General features: G+C 46.7%; 2 protein-coding genes across 5 annotated transcripts in view; both read right to left on the bottom strand.

Moving 5' to 3' along the window:
- LOC104679086 (golgin subfamily A member 6C-like) overlaps positions 1-20,725 on the bottom strand; it is a 1,122,834-nt gene that overhangs the window by 1,000,421 nt on the left and 101,688 nt on the right.
- LOC115897416 (elongation factor-like GTPase 1) overlaps positions 1-20,725 on the bottom strand; it is a 41,081-nt gene that overhangs the window by 1,847 nt on the left and 18,509 nt on the right. Inside the window, exons 4-5 of one of the 4 annotated variants that reach the window (XR_004057202.1) lie at positions 12,205-12,362; positions 10,181-11,119 (exon numbers count right to left, since the gene is read on the bottom strand). The exons of 1 other annotated variant lie outside the window; for it this stretch is intronic. Coding sequence is in view for 1 of the 3 variants with exons in the window: in XM_030929842.1 (XP_030785702.1) it covers positions 15,997-16,116 (120 nt within the window). In the remaining 2 variants the exon portion in view is untranslated. Of the gene's footprint in view, positions 1-10,180; positions 11,120-12,087; positions 12,363-14,707; positions 16,117-20,725 lie in introns of those variants that run through there. 2 more of the 4 variants (XR_004057201.1, XM_030929842.1) reach the window with 2 other exon arrangements.

Raw genomic sequence — 20,725 nt, 5'->3', positions numbered from 1 at the left:
CCATATCAAAAAAAAAAAAACATAAGAATGGCTCAATTTTTATCCTATCAATAGCTTAAAGGAGAGAAAAATGGATAGATTTGGAAAACCATTTTTTATTTAAAAAGAGAAAATTAGGAACAGATGAAAACTGTCTTAAGAGTATTTGAAAAACAAAACAGCAAATTTAACATCAGACAGACAAAATATTTAAATTGAGAAATCAAGTTAAAAAGTGGGTGGCATGCCCTTTTAATATCATACTGGAGCATTGTTTCATAGATACTTGTTTTACTATTAGGGATGATTTGATTATTTAGAGCTATGGTTCTCACACATTAGAGTGCATCATAATCACCTGCAGGGCTTGTGATACTGGCTGCTGGGTCCCACACCAGAGTTTCTAACTCAATAGGACTGAGGTGGGGCCTGAGCATTGTATGTCTATGTTCCAGGTGACGCTGATGCTTCCAATGTGAGATCATGCTTTGAAAACCACTAGTGTGGGGAAATATACTAGAGAATGTGTTATGAATATACTTGAGAATATGTATATAAGTTAACTAAACAGATTTCTGTCCAGTAGAAAAAATAACTCCCAAAGGTGAGTTTTATTTCCTTATACTTTTTTTTTTTTTTTTTTTGACAGAATCTTGCTGTGTCGCCTAGACTGGAGTGCAGTGGCATGATCTCGGCTCACTGCAGCCTCTGCCTCCTAGGTTCAAGCAATTCTACTGCCTCAGCCTCTTGAGTAGCTAGGACTTGAGTAGCAGGCACCCGCCACCCTGCCTGGCTAATTTTTGTATTTTTAGTAGAGACAGGGTTTCACCATGTTGGCCAGGCTGATCTTAAACTCCTGACCTCAGGTGATCTGCCTGCCTTGGCCTCCCAAAGTGCTGGGATTACAGGTGTGAGCCACCATGGTGTGAGCCACCATGCCTGACCTCCCTATAGGATATTAACAAGTTTTGTCTCTTATCTCAGGATGCATTTCAGAATGGCCTTCCTGGAGCACTACAGACGCTGTCTCTCAAAACACTCCTTGAACTAGCTTCACCGTGTTGCTGACTCCCTTGTAATTTAAAGAAAATATCTTATACATATTCCTTCATTATTTGTATGAAAGTCAAGCATTTCATACTGTGAAAATTATACTTCAGGCTGGGTGCAGTGGCACACACCTGCAATCCTAGCACTTCGGGAGGCCGAAGTGGCAGGATCACTTGAGGCCCGGAGTTTGACACCAGCCTGGCCAACATGTCAAATCCCATGTAAAAAAAAAAATCAAAATTAGCCGGGTGTCGTTGCACACACCTGTAGTTCCAGCTACTTGGGAGGCTGAGGCACAAGAACTGTTTGAACCCGGGAGGCAGAGGTTGCCATCAGCTGAGATCATGCCACTGCACTCCAGCCAGAGCCAGAGCTAGACTCTGTCTCAAAGAAAAAACAAAGGAAAGAAAGAAAATTATACTTTGATACAGTATGCTAATATAAAGGATATGATATAGTTTGGCTGTGTGTCCCCATTCAGATCTCATCTTGAATTGCAATAATCCCCATGTGTCAAGGGTGGGACCAGGTCAAGATAACTGAATCATGGGGGCGGTTTCTCCCATGCTGTTCTCATCAGTGAGTTCTCATGAGATCTGACGGTTTTATAACAGGTTTTCCCCTTTGCTCATCTCTCCTCTCTCCTGCTGCCCTGTGAAGTGGTGTCTTCTGCCATAATTGTAAGTTGTCTGAGACCTCCCCAGCCATGCAGAACTGTGAGTCAATTAAACATCTTTTCTTTATAAATTACCCAGTTTTGGGTGTTTCTTCATAGCAGCGTGAGAATGGACTAATACGGTGTACTAATAACAGCCCAGACAGTAGTATACAGGTACTACTATACTTTGATGCTAGAGGGATTCCCATTAAGCTCAGGAGCAGTATGTGCTATCATTACCATGATCCAACATTGTTCCAGAGGTTTTTAGGTCAGCAGTTCTCAACTGGAGGTGATTTTGCCTCCCCTGGGGACAGTTGGCAAGATCTGAAATCATTTTAGCTGTCACACTGAGGAGTGCTACTGGCATGTAGCAGGCGGAGGCTGGGGATGCTGCTAAACATCTGCAAGGCACAAACAGCTCCATAACAAAGACTTATCCAGCCCAAAATGTCAATAGTGCTGGTGCTGAGAAACCCTCGTCTAGACAAATAAAACATGGGAAATCTATTAACATAAATGTGGGAAAATAACAAACTATTATTTGCCAACGGTAGTCTAGGAGGTCCCAAAGAAGCACCTGAAGAACAGTTAGATTTTGCAGGGGCTGTATGGTGTCTCATGCCTGTAAACCCAGTGTATTGTGAGGTTGCATTGGGTGGATCTCTTAAGGCCTGGAGTTCAAGAGCAGCCTGGGCAACATAGTGAGACTGCATCTCTACCAAAAATTTAAAAATTAGCCAGGTGTGGTGGTGCGCTCTGAGAGTCCCAGCTGCTGAGGTGGGAGTATCACTTGAGCCCAGAAGCAGCTGTGATCATGCCACTGTACTCAAAAAAACTTTTTTTAGAGACAAGGTTTTTCTCTGTTACAGATGGGGTCTTGCTATGTTGCCCAGGCTGGTCTCGAACTTCTGACCTCAAGCAGTCTTTCTGCCTCAGATTACAGGCATGAGCCACTGCCCCTGGCCTCAAAAAAAAAAAAAAAAAAAAAAAAAAATTAAAAAATACATTACAGGGTGTTATGTGGCCTGTTGGAAAATGTTGGAAAACAGTTGTGCATGTGACCCCGCTGTAACCAGTTATAAAAGTATCAGAATCATTAAGAAATATACTGGGTCTGGGTTTCCCAAGATTTGGTTCCTGCTGAAAGAATGAGATAGACCGTTTCTTCCACCCCTCCTCACCTCCCTGCAAGAACCAGGATTGTGCATTTTGAAGGAGAGGCTCTTACTTCTGGCAGGCCACAGGGGGCATGCAGAGTCTTTCTGCCAGTGTTTTTTGGGCACTCGGATAAAGACCCCCTGTCCAGGCCATTGCTTAGGATATTTGGCCCATGGAGGAATAAAGCTGGAATCACCTGGGAGGTACAGAAGCTTTCACTGGAAGGAGGGGTGACCTGAACTCCAGGTTCCGCGCCTACACTTTGTTCCCATGTAGCACCCTGTTAGTGGTGACTGGGGCCTGGAAGTCAGGGGCCTTGGTGACCAAGTGTTGGGTGGACAGAAGGAGCTGAGGGAGGTGAGGGGCATCTCTCCAGCACCACCCCCTACCCCATCCCCAAATCAATGCCCTCTGTCAGCTCAGACACAGCCCCGGCCAGCAGCAGTGTGGGTCAGGAACGGCGAATGCACTCAGCACGGATCTGTTCCATATTCTCAACCTCACTTCATCTCGGGTTGGGGTGAGTGAGTCCCCGCAGCACTGATATAATGTCCTGTCAGCTGAGAACATTCAGCTTGATTTAGAAAGATAAGGTGGGACATCTCTTGGGCATGGCGTGTGGAGCAGTACCATCCCTCTGTGGCAGCGAGCCAAGCAATAAACCAGAATGTGTAAAACCTGTGTCCCAGAATCACCATTCCTGGAGGAAAAGACTATATTGTCAAGATGCCCACTCCTAAATCAACCCAGACATTCCATCTAGCGTCAAAAAACTAGTAGAACTTTGACATCAATACACTAACCCTCAGGTCTATACAGAAATGTGTAAGAATAACCACAGGCTATAACATGTGGTCATTGAGAGAGAGGAACCCATCAGAACAAATGGAACCAAGTCCAGAAACATGTCTGTCTAGGTGCAAGATGTCAGGCTGTGTATCAGCCAGGGAAGCAGATCACGAGGAGATATTTATTAAGATTTAAAACCAGGCTCCGTAGAGCTCGGGCCTGTAATTCCAGCACTTTGGGAGGCTGAGGTGGGAGGATCACTTGAGCCCAGGAGTTTGAGGCAGCAGTAAGCTATGATCGTGCCACTGCATTCCAGCCTGGATGACAGAGCAAAACCCCATCTTAAAAAAAAAAAAAAAAAAAAAAAAAAAAAAAGTGCCCAGATGCACCCTTACATGAAGCCACCTTTGCACAGCTTCCAAGACTGGTGAGGCCTCACTCAGGACCATGAGGACCAGCCGTAGCTCAGTTTCCACCGCCTGAGTGGCACAGAGTCTTCAGTCTCTGTTGGGTCTCAGATCCCCCATTCAAGCCGTTTGTGCCCAAGCTCTGCCTCATTATGGCCTCCTCTTCCACCTTCCAAAAGGGAACCCTGCTCATGCTCTCCAGCCCGCAGAAGTGCCTGCGTCTCCAGGAAGCCCAACTTGCTGACTCTGGGCTCTATGTAGGAGAGCTGGGCAGGCTGGATCCCACCACTGAGTTCAGTCTCGGGGGTCTCCACCCATGCTAGGCTTCCACTGATGGGACATAAGTGGCCTGGGGGTCCTTTACATCCACACAAGAGCCACATGGTGACCAGGAATGGGGTTCTGAGAGGTTAAATGACTTGCCCAGGGCCCCAGAGCTGGCTAGAATTCCTGCACTGCCACATCCAAGGCCGCGTTTGGGCCTCCCACTCAGTAGCCGAGACACCCCTCTGCATCTACCAGGCTGGGAAACACATGTCTGCTGCAGCTTCCTCCCAGTGACTTACAGCAGCTGCAGATTTCTGGGGGGCCTTCTACAGGGCCCACTGCAACAGGGAGCGTAGAACTCTTACAGAGCCCTGCATTCTCTCTCCCCGCCTTCAGCTCTGAACTCATGTACTAGCTGGTCTGATGTAAGGACAGGTCTTGGTGAGGGAGTCGAGGCTCTGGTCAGTAGCCCAGGCCTTCAGGAATCAGGTGACGTCAATCTGGAGAGGAGGTGCCTGCTGTGGGAAGCAAGAATGGACCAGGGTCCTGGCCCCCTGCAGGGGCAGCCCCTCTTCCTTCCCAGGGTTTTCTGAGGATCTGAAGGCATCTGAGGTAAAGTGCAGTGTTCAGCTGTGTCCTGCGGTCCAGGAAAGCCAAAGAGAAGATGCTCTTCCTGTTGTCCACCAGGCACCCTGGCAGAGAATAGCCTCAGCCCACCCCAGCCCAACACCAGATCCCAGGGACTGATCCACCTGTAAGAGGCAGCATGAGACTGCCCCCATTGTCCCCAGAGAGTCCCCTCAGTCATGGGTTGGACCAGGGTGCAGGTGGGCCCTGCAGGCTGGTTCAGAGTGAGTGTGGCTGTCCATTGGTCCTCTGAAGAGCCTCAGGGTCTTGTGGCAGCTGGTGTGTGTCTGGGCTTGGAAGTAGAGGATGTCCCCCAGCCAGAGAGCAGGGGATACTTGTTCTGCATTCCACTCCTCTGCAAGGACAGGGACCCCAGGCTCTGGGCACCCCAGATCTGCCTGCCCTACCCACAGCCTACCACCGTTTGGCCCAGGCAAATCGTCTTGGCTCCCACAGAGGGAGCCACCCTTCCCACCTCCTGATGTTTGCCCACACCTGTCAAGTTCCATTCTGGAAAAACCCTCCACATCCTTAGGAAGGCACCTCCTCCTTGACTCCTTTCCAGGGCTATCGCCCCCACTTTCATTTTCTACCTATTATTCGATGCAGAGACCAGCTACTTCCTTGGGCCAGGGCTGCTCTGGAGGCAGGGAGGTTGTGACCAAGCCGTGGGGTGTAGCAAAGCACCAGGTATAGACAGGGCTCTCCAGGCACACCTGGGCAGAGAGGTCACAGACCCACAGGTGAATGCCCCTCCTTCCGGCCCCACCTACCTCACAGGCACAAAGAGGGAGGCTTCACAAGGAGGTTGAGGTAAACAGGGGAGCCTGGGTCACCTCTGTCTGATCTCCTGCCCTCCTGGAAGAAAGCCAGAGGTTGGAGCTGGGAGGTGTCGAGAGCCCTGGCCCAGACCTGGTTTCACTGATGAGGCTCAGGGAGGGGCTGGGTCAGCCCAAGTCACTGAGTCCATAAGGGACGGTCCTGATCATAACCCAGGACCCTAGAGCTAGCTGAGGTCCCATCCCTTTCCCACGCAGACCAAGGTAGGGGCATGAACTGGCTTCTGGCTTCTAAGGTTGAGGCCCAGCACACCTCTCCCTCCCCTTGCCTGCAGCTGTTGTCACATATCAAAAGTGAGTTATTCCTTGCGGGCCTGGAGGCACAGCTTCTTGGGCTGGACCAGGTGGCCAATCCAAACAAGTCCCTGTGTGTCCCCACCACCCAGGCCTTGTCACACCACGCAGCACGTGGGGGCACCAGGATATCCTGGGCGATATCAGGGACGAGCCCTCCCTGAGGCTCCCACAGCAGTACTGCTGCCCTCAGACCTGCTACAAGCCCTGTGTCCACCCAGTGTTTGAGAACCTGGCCCCTCACACATACCTGGCCCACTCCTCACACCTGGCTTTCCCGTGAAAAGTGGAACTGGTTCCACCTGGGCCAGTTGGAGAAGTGCCTCAGGAAATTACCATTTTGGGAATTTGTTCCAATCATTCATGCATTTATTCACCAAATACCCACTGTACCCTCTTCTGCACCAGGCTGGGTTGATGGTCAAGCAGAACACATGTCCCAAGTTTTCCTCTCTTTAGAGACAGACAGGCGGACTCTCACACCATGAGGTGCCCTCTGGGCTAGGGGGTGCCCAGGGCTGGATGCAGGGGAGGGCCTTGCCCACAGGAGGTGCTGGTGGGTACGGACATGGAGGCCACCATGGGGTAAAGGTGTCCAGAGGACCTAACATGTGCCTAGGCCCAGGGTGTGACCTGGGGCAGGTGCGGGGCTGCTCTATCTGGAAGGCCTCCTGACTCTGACGATGATAGGCTGTGGCTGGATCAGTCTTCACGTCGATTTTTAACATTTAACATGTGTTGATTATGTAACTAAACATCATGATAAAAATCATGAAATACAGAAAAGTTGAAAACACAAAAAACCGGTAGACCCCTTTTCTCCCTAAACAACTGCTTCAACAGTATTTTCTGACTTTTTTTCCTATGTAACTGCAGCTGTAAACATATGCTGCACAAGACAGTATCCTTTGCCATATTCTGTTTTGGAGCTGGATTTTTCAGTCAGCAGTGAATAGAGGCAGGCTTTAAACAGGCCAGGAATTGTGCAGACCCTGGGAAAGGAGACTGACCATGTTGCTGGGTGACCTTGGGCAAGTCTTGCCCTCCTCAGAGCTTGAATTCTCTCAGTCCAATAAAGGGCTGGAAGGGCTGTAGTAGGACTACATCAGCGCATCCCAAACTCAGAACTGCCACGTGGAGCCGTGTGAGTTGTCACTGCACAGCCCCAGGGTCAGGACCATTCTTGTCATAGCCTCTGTGAGTAGGGCTCCTGCCCAAAAGTGTGGTGTGCGAGCCTGGGGCCCACAAGAGGATTTTAGGCAATATACAGATGCATTTATTTTTACCATTACCTTCTATTTGCAGTAAATGAGACCGATGCTCACCAGGAGGTCTCACCTCCTGCCTCGCTTCCCGAATAGCTGAAACCATAGGCTCACGCCACCATGCCTGGATATTATTGTATTTTTTGTAGAGACGGAGTTTCACCATGTTGCTCAGGCTCGTCTTGAACTCTTGGGCTCAAGCAATTCACCTGCCTTGGCCTCCCAAAGCAAGTTTCCTCTTTAAATACATTTATTTAGGTTTTAAAAATGAGTTGACTTAAAGCACATGAATAGATCTTTAACACCAACCACTGGGAAAATGCAAATTAAAACCACAGTAAGATATCACTACATATTTATTAGAACAGCTCCAATCAAACATAGTGGTAATAGCAAATATTGGTGAGGATGTAGACAAAACTCACTCTCTCATACATCACTGGTGGGAATATAAAATGGTACAGACAATCTAGAAAATAGTTTGGCAGCTTCTTTAATTAAACATACACCTTAATATATGACCCAGCAATTGCTTCTGGGCATTTGTACCAGAAAATAAAACTGACGTCTGCACAAAAACTCACACATGATTGTTCATGGCAGATTTATTTGTAATAGCCCCAAACTGGGAACAACCAAACACCCCCTATAGGTGAATGGTTAAGCAAACTGCTACATCCATTCTATGAAATACTATTCAACAATAAAAAGGGTGCCAGGCACGGTGGCTCATGCCTGTAAACTCAGCCCTTTGGGAGGCCAAGCTAGGTGGATTGCCTGAGGTCAGGAGATTGAGACCAGCCTGGCCAACATGGTGTAACCCCATCTCTACTAAAAATACAAAAAAATTAGCTGGATATGGTGGTGGGCACCTGTAATCCCAGCTGCACAGGAGGCTGGGGCAGGAGAATTGCTTGAACTTGGGAGGCAGAGGTTGCAGTGAGCTGAGATTGTGCCATTATACTGGGTAACAACAGCAAAACTTTATCTTAAAAAAAAAAAAGAAAGAAACCAGGCATGGTCATGGGTGCCTGTAATCCCAGCTACTCAGGAGGGTGAGGCAGGAGAATTGCTTGAACCCAGGAGGTGGAGGTTGCAGTGAGCTGAGATCACGCCACTGCATTCCAGCCTGGGTGACAGTGAGACTCCATCACAAACAGAAAAAAACAATAAAAAGGAATATGCACAACTTGGATGGATCTCAAAGGGCATTTGCTGAGTAGAAAAAAAAAAAAAAGCCAGTGTGTCAAAAGGCCACATCTGTGTGATTCCATTTGTATAATGTTCTTTTTTTCTTGTTTGGTTTTATTTTGTCTTTGAGATGAAGTCTCACTCTGTGGCCCAGACTGGACTGCAGTGGCATGATCTTGGCTCACTGCAGCCTCCGCCTCCGCCTCCCGGGTTCAAGTGATTCTTGTGCCTCAGCCTCCCAAGTAGCTGAGAGTACAGGTGCGCACCATCATACCTGGCTAATTTTTATATTTTTAGTGAAGACAGGGTTTTGCCATGTTGGCCAGGCTGGTCTCAAACTCCAGGCCTCAACAGTTCCACCTGCTTTAGCCTCCCAAAGCCCTGGGATTATAGGTGTGAGCCACTGTGCCAGGCCTTCATTCATTCATTCCTTGAGAGAGTCTCACCCAGTCTCAGGCTGGACTGCAATGGCAGGATCACTATAGCCTCCCCTTCCCAGATTCAAGTGATTCTCCTGCCTCAGCCTCCCAAGTAGCTGGAACTACAAGTTGGTGCCACCATGCCTGGCTAATTTCTGCATTTTATAACGTTCTTGAAGTGAGAAGATTATAAAGACAGAAAGCAGATTAGTGGTTGCCAGGAGTAGGAATAGTGGAGGGGAAGATCCAGGAATAAGTGCAGAGGAATAGCAGGAGGGGGATTTTTGTGGTGGTGGAACAGTTCTGTCTTGATTGTAGTGGTGGTTAAAGGAGTCTACATATGTGATAAAATGGCATAGACCTAGACATGTGACATTGTTAGATACTGTCCTACATTTATACAAAATAGAACCTTTGGAGGAAACTGAGTGAGGAGTCCATGAAACCTCTCTGTACCATCTTTGAAATTTCCTCTGAATCTATATTTCGAAATAAAGGGTTACAATTTTTAAAGTTGCTTTAGACAAAAATATTAAACAAAAATAATGCTGATTGTATGTCAGGCTGGCAAACCTTTAACACACTGAATGACTGGCATCTCTAATCCATCCAATGTCCAATTGCCCCTGGCCAGGATCTGTCCTAGGCTAGGTTGCCTGCTGGAAGATAGGACTCTGGATTCTCTCCTGCTTGGCTTTGGGGTAGAGATGCCAGATAAAATATAGGACGCCCAGTTAAATTTAGATTTCTGATAAAAAGTAAACTATTTTTTCAGTAAGTATGTACCATGCATATTTAGGATATACTTATACTAAAACTTATTTCTCTAAATTCTTTCTTCACCATCTTCACAGGTGTTGATATTTCTCTAAATTATTTAATGTATGTATGTGGTTACTTTAAAGCTCTTGCCTGCTAATTCCAATGTGTGAGCCATTTACAGGTCTTTTTTTTTTTTTTTTTTTTTTTTTTTGAGATGGGGTTTTGCTCTTGTAGCCCAGGCTGGAGTGCAATGGCGCGCCATCTTGGCTCACTGCAACCTCCGCCTCGCCTGGCTGGTCTTGAATTCCTGATCTCAGGTGATCTGCCTGCCATATCCTCCCAAAGTGCTGGGATTACAAGTGTGAGCCACCATGCCTGGCCCTTTTGTTTGTTTGTTTCTTTGAGATAAGATCTCACTCTGTTGTCCAGGCTGGAGTGCAGTGGCATGATCTCAACTCACTGAAACCTCTACCTCCCAGGCTCAAGTCATCCTTTCACCTCAGTCTTTCAAGTATCTGGAACCACAGGCACATGCCACCAACAGTCCTAACTGGTTTCGTGGAAGACAGTTTTTCCACAGACAGGGTCAGGGCAGTGGTTATGATATGAAACTGTTCCACATCAGATCATCAGGCATTAGATTCTCATAGTGTGAAACCTAGATCCCTCACATGTGCAGTTCACATTAGGGTTCACGCTCCTATGAGAATCTAAAGCCTGCTGATCTGATGGGGGGTGGAGCTCAGGCAGTAATGCTCGCTGCCCACCACTCAACTCCTGCTGTGCAACCTGGTTCCTAACAGGTCACCAACTGGTACAGTCCACAGCCTGGGAGTTACAGACCGCTGCACACCACCACATCCAACTCATTTTTGAATTTTAGTAGAGATGGGGTTTCGCCATGTTGCCTAGGCTGGTCTCGAAGTCTTGAGCTCAATTGATCTACCTGCCTTGGCCTCCCAAAGTGCTGGGATTACAGGTGTGAGCCACCATGCACAGTGTGTCTATTGCCTAATGCCTGAAGACAATTTTATCATGTACTTTGTCCAGCTTTGTAGTTGTTTACGCTGGGAGACTATCATCAATACAGGTACTCCATCATGGCCACAATTCAAAGTATGATTAATATATTCATTCTATTCTAAAAGTAGAGAAAAGAAAGACAAAGAATTCTAAGAAAAATGGAAAGAAATGAAAGTTCAAAGAAAAAGAATAGCAAATGCTGCTGACACATAGGAAAAAATGTTTAACTTCACTGATAATAAGAAAGATACAATTTTAGGCTGGGTGCTGTGGCTCACACCTGTAATTCCAGCACTTTGAGAAGCTGAGGTGGGAGGATCACTTGAGGCCATGAAGTGGAGGTGGCAGTGAGCCGAAATGGTGCCACTTGGGGTGACAGAGCGAGATCCTGTCTCAAAGAAAAAAAAAAAAAAGATAGAGATGTAAACAACATCCTGCAACCTCTACATGTGGCCATGATTGCTAACAGGGACCAGATTCGCAAACCTTGATAGATCCAACTTATTTCAAGTAACTTAATTGGTGCTGGAACAGAGTCCCACACTATTTAAACGAAAACAAAATCCAACAATCACAACACAAAAATACAATGTCTACCAGTCAATAAAAAATTACCAGGCAATGGCCAGGCACAGTGGCTCATGCCTGTAATCCCAGCATTTTGGGAGGCCAAGGCATGCAGATTGCCTGAGGCCAGGAGTTCAAGGCCAGCCTGGCCAACATGGCTAAATCCTGTCACTACTAAAAACACAAAAATTAGCCGGGTGTGGTGGTGCACACCTGTAGTCCCAGCTACTTGGGAGGCTGAGACACAAGAATCACTTGAACCTGGGGGACGGAGATTGCAGTGAGATGAGATCACACCACTGCACTCCAGCCTGAGTGACAGAGTAAGACCCTGTATCAAAAAACAAACAAACAAAAAACCCACAGGTAATATAGTACCTATAACCAGGAGAGAAATAAATCAATGGAAATAGGCCCCAGAGATGATGTAATTAGCAGACAAGGACATTAAAAAACATATTATAAATATGCTCCATCTGTTCAAGAAGGCTAGAAAATTCTGAACATGATGAGAAGAGAGAAATGGAAGACATATTGACAAAAAAAAAAAAAAAAAAAAAAAAAAACAGCAACAAACCACACAGGCTAGGTGAAGTGGGTCACGCCTGTAATCCCAGCACTTTGGGAGGCTTAGATGCAAGGATTGCTTGAGCCCAAGAGTTCAAGACCAGCCCGGGCAACAAAGGGAGACCTAGCTCTATAAACAATTTTTAAAAATTAGCCAGGCATGGTGGCATGCACCTGCAGTGCCAGCTACTCAGGAGGCTGAGGCAGGAGGATCACCTGAACACAGGAGGTCGAGGTTGCCATGAGCTGTGATTACACCACTGCACTCCAGCCTGGGCAACACAGTGAGACCTTGTCTCAAAATAAAACAAAAAGAATGACTAGAGATGAAATAGTTACCTCTGCAGATATGGGATTAAAAGCAGTTGAAGTCAGTGAAGCTAGGTGTGGTGGCTCATGCCTGTAATTATTCCAGCACTTTGGGAGGCCGAGGCAGGAGGACTGCTTTGAGGCCTGGAGTTCGAGACCAGCCTGGGCAACATAGTGAGGTCTCATCTCTACAAAAAAAAAAAAAAAAAAAACCACACACAATAAAACATTTTCAAAAAATTTAATGAAGACAAAATACAGACTTTCTCACACAAACAAAAGCCAAGATAATCACCAGCAGGCCTGCACTCTGAGAAACGTTCAAAACAGTTCTTTGGTCAGAAGAAAAATGACACTGTATAGAAATTTGGATCTACACAAAGAAATGAGGACCACTGACATAATAAATACATGGATAAACAGAAAAGATCCTATTTTCTCATTTTGTGATGTCTAGAAATAATTGAGGCAAAAGTAGTAACATATTGTGGGGTTCATGACAGGTGGAGGTAAAACAATGACGAGAATAGCACAAGGGACAGGAAGGCAAATGTAAGAATACTATCATAAGGTGGCAGTCACAGTTGAGGGAGGTGATAAATATCTGTGATTCCACCTAGAATACTGCATTGCTCCTGGAAGCAGGAAGAGGGAGTTTCAGAGACTTCCCCCGGGCTCTTCCTACTATAGTGGCTCATACCTACAGCTCAGGGAGTAAAGTAAGAGCTCTGTTACCTTCTAAGCATACTTATATCAATTGCATATTTAGGGACAGATAAATGACAACGGGATGGGGCTGCAGCCTCTTCATCCAGGGATCCATTTATTCCCTAGCCTTCACATGTTCTCAGTCTTTTGGAGAGGGGACATTGTGGCATTGTGGGTCTTCTGGTGTCAGGGTCAGCTCTAATCCTATATAAATGGTCCTCAAACAATCTGGGTATTCCCTTTTCATCAGCTACAGTTACTTTCATCAGTGACCCTACATCCTTTTGGAGCATAATTAATGAATACCATGTGGTGATGTTGGAGGATCTTTTTCCAAGAATACCCAGCCTCCCCTATAATCAATGAGCTATAGGTCTCAATTGTCTCAGTCTGAAAACTGGGTAGGAAATTGCAAATTTTTGTTGCAGGCTTCTGCGCACCAGGTCTTGTTGTTGTTTCCTGAATACACAAATCAGGAAACATCCTAGGGCTCATACCTGTAATCCCAACAATTTGGGAGGCCAAGTCAGGAGGATTGCTTGAGCTCAAAAATTTGAGACCAGTCTAGACAACAATAGCAAAACCTCATTTTCACTAAAAATTTAAAAAAAAAAAAAAAAGGCTAGGCATGGTGGTGCATGCCTGTAATTCCAACTACTTGGGAGGCTGAGGTGGGAGGATCACTTGAGCCCAGTGGATTCCGAATCTGCTGGCATATAACGAACCATTCCAACATTCCTACCTCCCTGTACTTTCCGGCTTCTTTGATGCTTTGCAAATGCAGTTCTATAATCTCCACCTAATTCCCTGCAGCAACTGTTCCATCCACATTTCAAGGGGCCACTGCAGCAGCATGTTAGGGCCCCAGGTGTCCTTGCCAAGCCATTAAATCCTGAGAGTGCTCCCACATCAGTGTATTCTCATGTATACAGCCTTTAGTCTCCCCATGGTCCAACATCCTTATGTCCAGTCCTCCACCTCCTCTCCCAGATTCTGCGAGTACACACTCGACAGCTACTGCAACATTTTTGGCAAAAAATCATTCTCCCAGAGCAGACTGTGCTTGTGACCTTGGGCCATGACGAGGAATGACCAGAGCCTGGTGTCAATGTGGGGGAGCAATGATGATACACCTCATCCTGCTGTAAGGCCTTGTTGGAGGCTCTTTGCCTAGTCTCCAGGCAAGGGACAGCTGCCCTTCTCTTAGCGACGAAAGGGGGCTACTTCTTTTAGCCCAGAGCATTGAGTGGAAACTGGAGGTTCGAAGTTCTCAGACTTATCCACTTAAGTTTCCCCATACCAGATATCAGGATTCCATTGCTCCTCTCCCCTCCCCTCCCCTTTTCTTTCCTCTCTTTTCTCTTCTCTCCTCTCTTTTCTTTTCTCCTTTCTCTTCTCTTATTTCTTTTCCCTCCTCTTCTTTTTCTTTTCTCTTCTCTTTCTCTTTCTTTCTCTTTCTTTGTTTTTCACATGGGATCTCACCCTGTCACCCAGGCTGGAGTGCAGTGATGTGATCTCAGCTCCCTGCAACCTCCACCTCCCTGGCCCAAGAGATCCTCAGTCTCCTGGGTAGCTGGGACCACAGGTACATGCTACCATATCTGGTTAATTTTCATATTTTTTTATAGGGATGGGATTTCACCATGTTACCCAGACTGGTCTCGAACTCCCAGGCTCAAGTGATCCTCCTGCCTCAGCCTCCCAAAGTTCTGGGATTATAGATATGAGCCACTGCACTCACATCTCCTTTTCCTTAAGTAATTCTAAATAGACTAAATCATAAAATAAAATTTGTATATTTTGGGGAAATGACACAAAACTGCCATGACAGCTAAAATTAAAAGAGTTTATTTCTCGATTTTCTGCTGTGTGCATGTGTGCGTGTGCACACTTGTCCTTGGTTGGCGCCCTATGTGTGTACCTGCTGTAGCTATTGGGTCAATCTGCACAATGTCTGACTCCACAATTTCCAGCAAACAAAAGCTCTACACGGCCTAATTTTCAAGCAGTCGAGACTGAAGCAGCAGTCTCCTTCTGTTTTTAATTTGAATTAAACTGCCAGGCTGCACTTCTGTGAGAAACTGACAATATTCAACAAGAAGTTTCCAGGTGAGGCCTGTCACCCTCCAGTGTAACTTTAGGGCCTGCTTGGCAGGGGGACTGGCTTTGGCTGGAGGCTGGGTCAAGAGGGCTCTCCTGGTATGGCACATTCCCATCGTAGGGAGGGAACTCTGTTGGGAGCATGAGATGGACCAAGAAGACCCATCCATTAGGAAAGTGGCCCTTGGTCTGTCCAGTTTTAGTGGAAGAGGGTGATTGGCGCAACGACCACTTCTGATGGGAAAACTAGTCGGAGACATGGACGTTCATTGTCTTTACCATGTGTGCCCCACCAGGACCCAAACTGGAGAGGTGAAAATTTGCAGAAGACAGATCAAGAGTGGTGGACATGTCATGACTGCCCAGGCTGGGATCCTCCCACCACCCCTTGGTCCTGCCCTCTGGAACTCTGGGCAGGCTGGTGGAAGTCCTTTTTGTGGTCTGGGCTTCTGGCCAGGATGCCTATGGCTTCCTAACACCCACGTGGGGCAGCCTAGTGTAAAGATCCTGAAAACAGGGGAATAGCAATTGATAAAGTGAACCCAAGATATGACTAAAACTATCTCTGATGGCAAAGCCTTTGATGCTGAAGAGTCTGACTCATAGAAAGATGGCCCTGAGCATGGCACCTCTGACCAAATCCCTCACTCTGACCTACTGAGCGTATGAGCCTAGCCTTGCTCACAGTCGGGGCTGGAGGAAGATCTCATGGAGTCCACTCGATAACTGCACTTCCTGTGTGCCTGTCACAGCTGATTCCACCCACACTGTCCTGTACCACAGCCAGCCCAGCCCTGCCATGCCCTGCCACTGCAGTCAGGGCTCTTTGGGGTTGAGTGACAGAAAATTCACTTAAGTTGCCTTAGGCAAGAAGGGAAGTTCATTGGTCAGTAAGTTAGCCACGTGCAGGGCAGGGAGCAGCTGGGCCTCAGGAATACCTGGTCTCAGAGTCACCAGTGCTGTCGGGATTTGCAGGCTCTTTCCCTTGTCTCTGTCTCCACCTCAGTCTGCAGATCAGTTTTGTGCTCTCAGAGAAACTTTCCCCACAAGGTTGGAGTCAGGCTGTTGGTAGCATGAGACTTCCATCTTCCTGGCTTTGCCCCCAACAAAGATAGTGCTCCCCTCCATTAGTTCCTATTCAGAAAACTCCAGAAGAAAGTTTCTGCTTGGTGTGGTCTGGATTGGCTGGGTAGTTGGGACACTAAAACTGCCAACTCCTCTAGTGTCATGTGGTTGAAGTAGGGTGGGGAGACGTATTAGTTCACGTTGCCATGCCAAAATACCACAGACTGGGTGGCTTAAACCACAAACATTTATTTCTCACAGTTCTGGAGGCTGGGAAATCCAAGACCAAAGTGCCAGCAAGGTAGGTTACATTCTGAGGCCTCTTTTCTTGTCCCATAGCTGGCTGCCATATTGTGTGCTCACGTGACCTCTTCTTTGTATTTGTGCAGACAGAGAGTGACTACACTCTCTAGTGTCTTGTCTCATAAGAACACTAATGCTACTGAATCAGGGCCCCAACCTTAGGACCTCATTTAACCTTAATGACTTCCTGAGAAGCCTCATCTCCAAATACAGCCATGCAGAGGGTTAGGGCTTCAACATATGAATTTAGAGGAGACAGAGACACTCAGTCCATGATGGGAAGAAATACTTCATTAAAAACGGGGTGCAGTGGCCAGAAAAGGGGCAAATTGTTCATTTTCCAAAATACACATCACACACACACACACACACACACACACACACACATACAAAACACATGGTCCTGCCTTTGCCCCTTCCCAACAAGGCCACTCCCCACCCCATGATTATTTACCTCCCTCCTATCCTGCTCTCTGGAGCTGCCTTTTCCCCTAAGTTGTCCTGTGGCTCACTGATTGCTACATGCAGGCAGGTGCATGTAAATGTAGCCCGGGGCTGGGGGCCTCCTGGACCATGTGTGTCCTGAGCCCTACCATGGGACTGGGCAGGAAGTGGGTCTCACCCATGTCCACTGTCCTCAGGCAGAGCCTGGCCCTAGGACATGAGCTCAGTGGGTGCTGCAGCTTTGTTGGATTCACTTCAGGCACCCTTTCCCCATATCCACTTATAAGGTGCTCAGAGCCTTGATACCTCCTGTCCTTGGGAGAAAATAATGTGATTACTCAGCTCACACAAACCTGCTGGTGGCTTCCTATAATAGAAGGACATGATTTTCTAGTTCAAAAGAGTCTACCAAGTGACTAGCACAGTGAATGAGGATCTACAACAGGGCACATAATTGGGAAATTTCAGAAAACTAAGAACAGAGAGAAAATCCTAAAATCCTCCAGAGAGAAAAGACAGGTCATACACAAAGAGCCAAGACTCCACATGGCACCGACTTCTTCCCAACAACACTGGGAACTAGAAAATAATAGAGCAATGTTTCCCAATGTGATGAGAAGTTACATTTAAATTACAGCATTATATCCAGCCAAACTATTAATCAGAAGTTGGGGTAGAACAGCAACATTCTAAACTATGTGAAGGTCAGAAAGCTTGGCTTCCATTCATTCTGTCTCAGGAAGCTACTGGAAGATGTGCTGCAACACAATGAGAGGATAAACCAAGGAAAAAGATCTGGGGCCAGGGAACAGGAGATGCACACAGAAGTAAGCAAGCAGAGTTGATCTACTGCCTGCTTGAAAACACTATTTAAAAATCCCTAACCCAAAGAAGGCCAGAGCTCTCATGAATCTGACCCAACAGATTTTGAAGCCAAAGTGGAGGACATTTGAAGCGAAAGCCTGGCCAGACAGAGATGAGGCTCCTGGGAGGGAACAGGTGCAGTCCTGCTTAGGCTGCAGTGTCCTCGGGCTACAACTGACAAGGGCTCCCTCTGGGTCACAGCTTCTAGGGACAGAGTTTGGGGTAGTTCGACTGTCTGCATTGTAGGACTCTGGTGATGAGCTCACCTGGGAAACTGTGTTGTAACGGGAAGGGAATGGTTTTGCTTTTCCAAATCATCTACCCCATGCATGCTTGGATCCACATTGAAATTCAGTGTAGAAACTGCCTTTGAACAGCTAAGCCTGAACTCTGGGCTGTTTGTCCAGTTTCCTGGCCTCTGGCTTTGTTCAATCCTTACCCCTACCAATCACCGATGCCAGATCCATCCTCCCAAATATCCTTTCATCATGTTACCCTCCCCACCACCTCATGGCACCTTCCATACAACAGGAAATGCCTCCCACCTCAGCCTGGCATTCAAGGTTCTTTCTGACGTGGCCCACCTCTCACCACCCCACCAAATCTCCCTGTGGGCCCTGCCAAATTGGATCAACTTTTTCTATCCATGAGCTGAACTTTCCCACCTCCATACTGTTGCTTACACTGTGACCTTCCTGTGCGTGTTCTTTTCCTCCCTCTTCCCAAGCCCAAATGCTTGCACCACCCTGCACAGCCAACGGTGGTACCCAGGTAGTCTGCTATGGGCCTGGAATAAGGCTCAGAGACATGCTGGCTTCAGGTGGGACCCAGCACATTCCCAGCTTTGGTGGCTGTGGTGAGAGACCTCTTCTGTTTGAGAAAAGGAGAGGGAAAGGTAAAAGGGACTCTGTCTTGCAGCTTAAGTACCTGCCTGTCCACAGTGGGGTAGAGCACCAAATAGGCTCCTGTGGTCACTGATTTTAGGCCTTGTCTCTTAGACGGAATTTCTTGACCTGCCCTGGGCTGGAGGGGAGCCCACTGCCCTGAAGGGTGAGTCCCAGGCATGGAAGCATTCACCACAAGTGACTTAAGAGCCCTTGGGCCCTAAGTAAACATCAACAGTAGCCTGGCAGCACTCCCTATGGGCCTGTGGTGGTAGTCACAGGGCAAGGCTCCTCTGCCTGTGGAAAGGGAAAGGCAGAGTGGGAAGGACTTTGTCTCATGGTTTCAGCGTCAGCTCAGCTCAGCTGCCGTAGAATAAAGCACCAGGTAAGTTTCTAAGCTTTTTGCCTCCAGTCCCTGGCTCCTACACAGCATCTCTGGACGCACCAGGGCCTGAGGGAACTGGTTGCCCTAAAGGGAAAGACACAAGCCTGACTGGCTTTGCCACCTGCTGACTGTAGAGCCCCAGGACATTGAGTGAACATGGGCAATAGCCAGGTAGTGTTGACAGTGGGCCTTGAGTGAGACCCAGTGCTTTGATGGCTTTAGGTCTGACCCAGTGCAGTCCCAGTGGTGGTGGCCATAGGGATGCTGTGTCAGCCCAAGTGGCCCAGCTCCGAGTGGCTCAGCAGAGAGAAAGAGAGAGAGAGAGACACACACACAAACACACAGACAATTTTTTTGGAGAGAAATTACAAGTAGGGAATAAGAGTTTCTACTGCCTGGTAGCCCAGAGAATTCTTCCAGATCTTATCCGAGACCACCAAGTAGCTCCTCTATGAGTCTGCAAGAACCACAGCATAACTGGGCTTGATGTGTATCTAATAAAGATACACTTTAGATCACCACACCCACATCCTTTCAAATACTTGGATAGCCTTCCCAAGGGTGGGTACAAACAAGCTCAGGCTGAGAAGATGGTGGCAGCCTGACATGAGCCATGGAATATTTGCACCACGGAAAATGGTAAACATTACAGAACAGATTTCTGTTCCCTCTCCGACAGAACCCCTTGTATAACAACAGCATACCACTGCCCCACCCCTGAGCAGAGCGCTGTGTGTTGTAGGAGAGTGGGGGCAGGTGTCCTCCCCCTTGGGCTACAGAATACACATTTTTTTTTCCTCAGCATATGGATCATTCTCAAGGATAGACCACATCTTAGGTCAAACGACAAGTCTTAAAAAATTTAAAATTTAAAATAATATCAAATGTCTTCTCTGACCACAATGGAATAAAACTAGAAATTAGTAACAAGAGAAATGTTGGAAACTATACAAACATATGGAGATTAAATAATAAGCTCTGGAATGACCAGGGGGTCAATGAAGAAATTAAGAAGGAAACGGAAACATTTCTTAAAACAAATGATAATGGAAACACAACATGCCAAAACCTATGGGACATGACAGAAGCAAGACTAAGAGGGAAGTTTATGGCTATAAACACCTACTTTTAAAAAGTAGAAAAGCATCAAATAAAAAACTTAACAATGCTCCTTAAAGAAATAGAAAAGCAGAACAAGCCAAACCCAAAATTAGTAGAAGAAAAAAAATAATAAAGATCAGAGCAAAATAAATGAAGAAAGCAAACCATTGATGAATTGAAAAGTTGGTTTTCATAAAGGATTAACAACATTGAGAAACTTTTAGCCTAACTAAGACTAAGAAAAAAAGAGAGAAGACCCAAGTGAATAAAATCAAACATGAAAAAGGAAACATTACAACTGATACTGCAAAAATTCAAAGGATCAGTAGTGGCTATTATAAGCAACTATATGCAAAGAAATAGGAAAATCTACTAAAAATGGATACATTTCTAGAAACATCCAGCCTAGCAAGATTGAACCATGATGAAATCCAAAACCTGAACAGACCAATAACAAATACTGAGATTGAAGTGGTAATAAAAAGTCTCCCAGCAAAGAAAAGCCTGGGACCTGGTGCTTCACTGCTGAATTCTACTAAGCATTTAAAGAAGAACTCATACCAACCTTACTCAAGCTATTCCAAAACTAGAGACCTTACCCAACTACTCAAAACTCATTCTACAAGGCTAGTATTACCCTAATACCAACACCAAAGATGCATCCAAAACAGAGAACTACAGGCCAATATCACTGATG

The sequence above is a fragment of the Rhinopithecus roxellana genome, chromosome 5 (assembly GCF_007565055.1).
Source record: "Rhinopithecus roxellana isolate Shanxi Qingling chromosome 5, ASM756505v1, whole genome shotgun sequence".
NCBI lineage: Eukaryota > Metazoa > Chordata > Mammalia > Primates > Cercopithecidae > Rhinopithecus > Rhinopithecus roxellana.
Note: the sequence above shows the minus strand (reverse complement) of the source record. Positions and strands in the feature narration are given on the sequence as shown.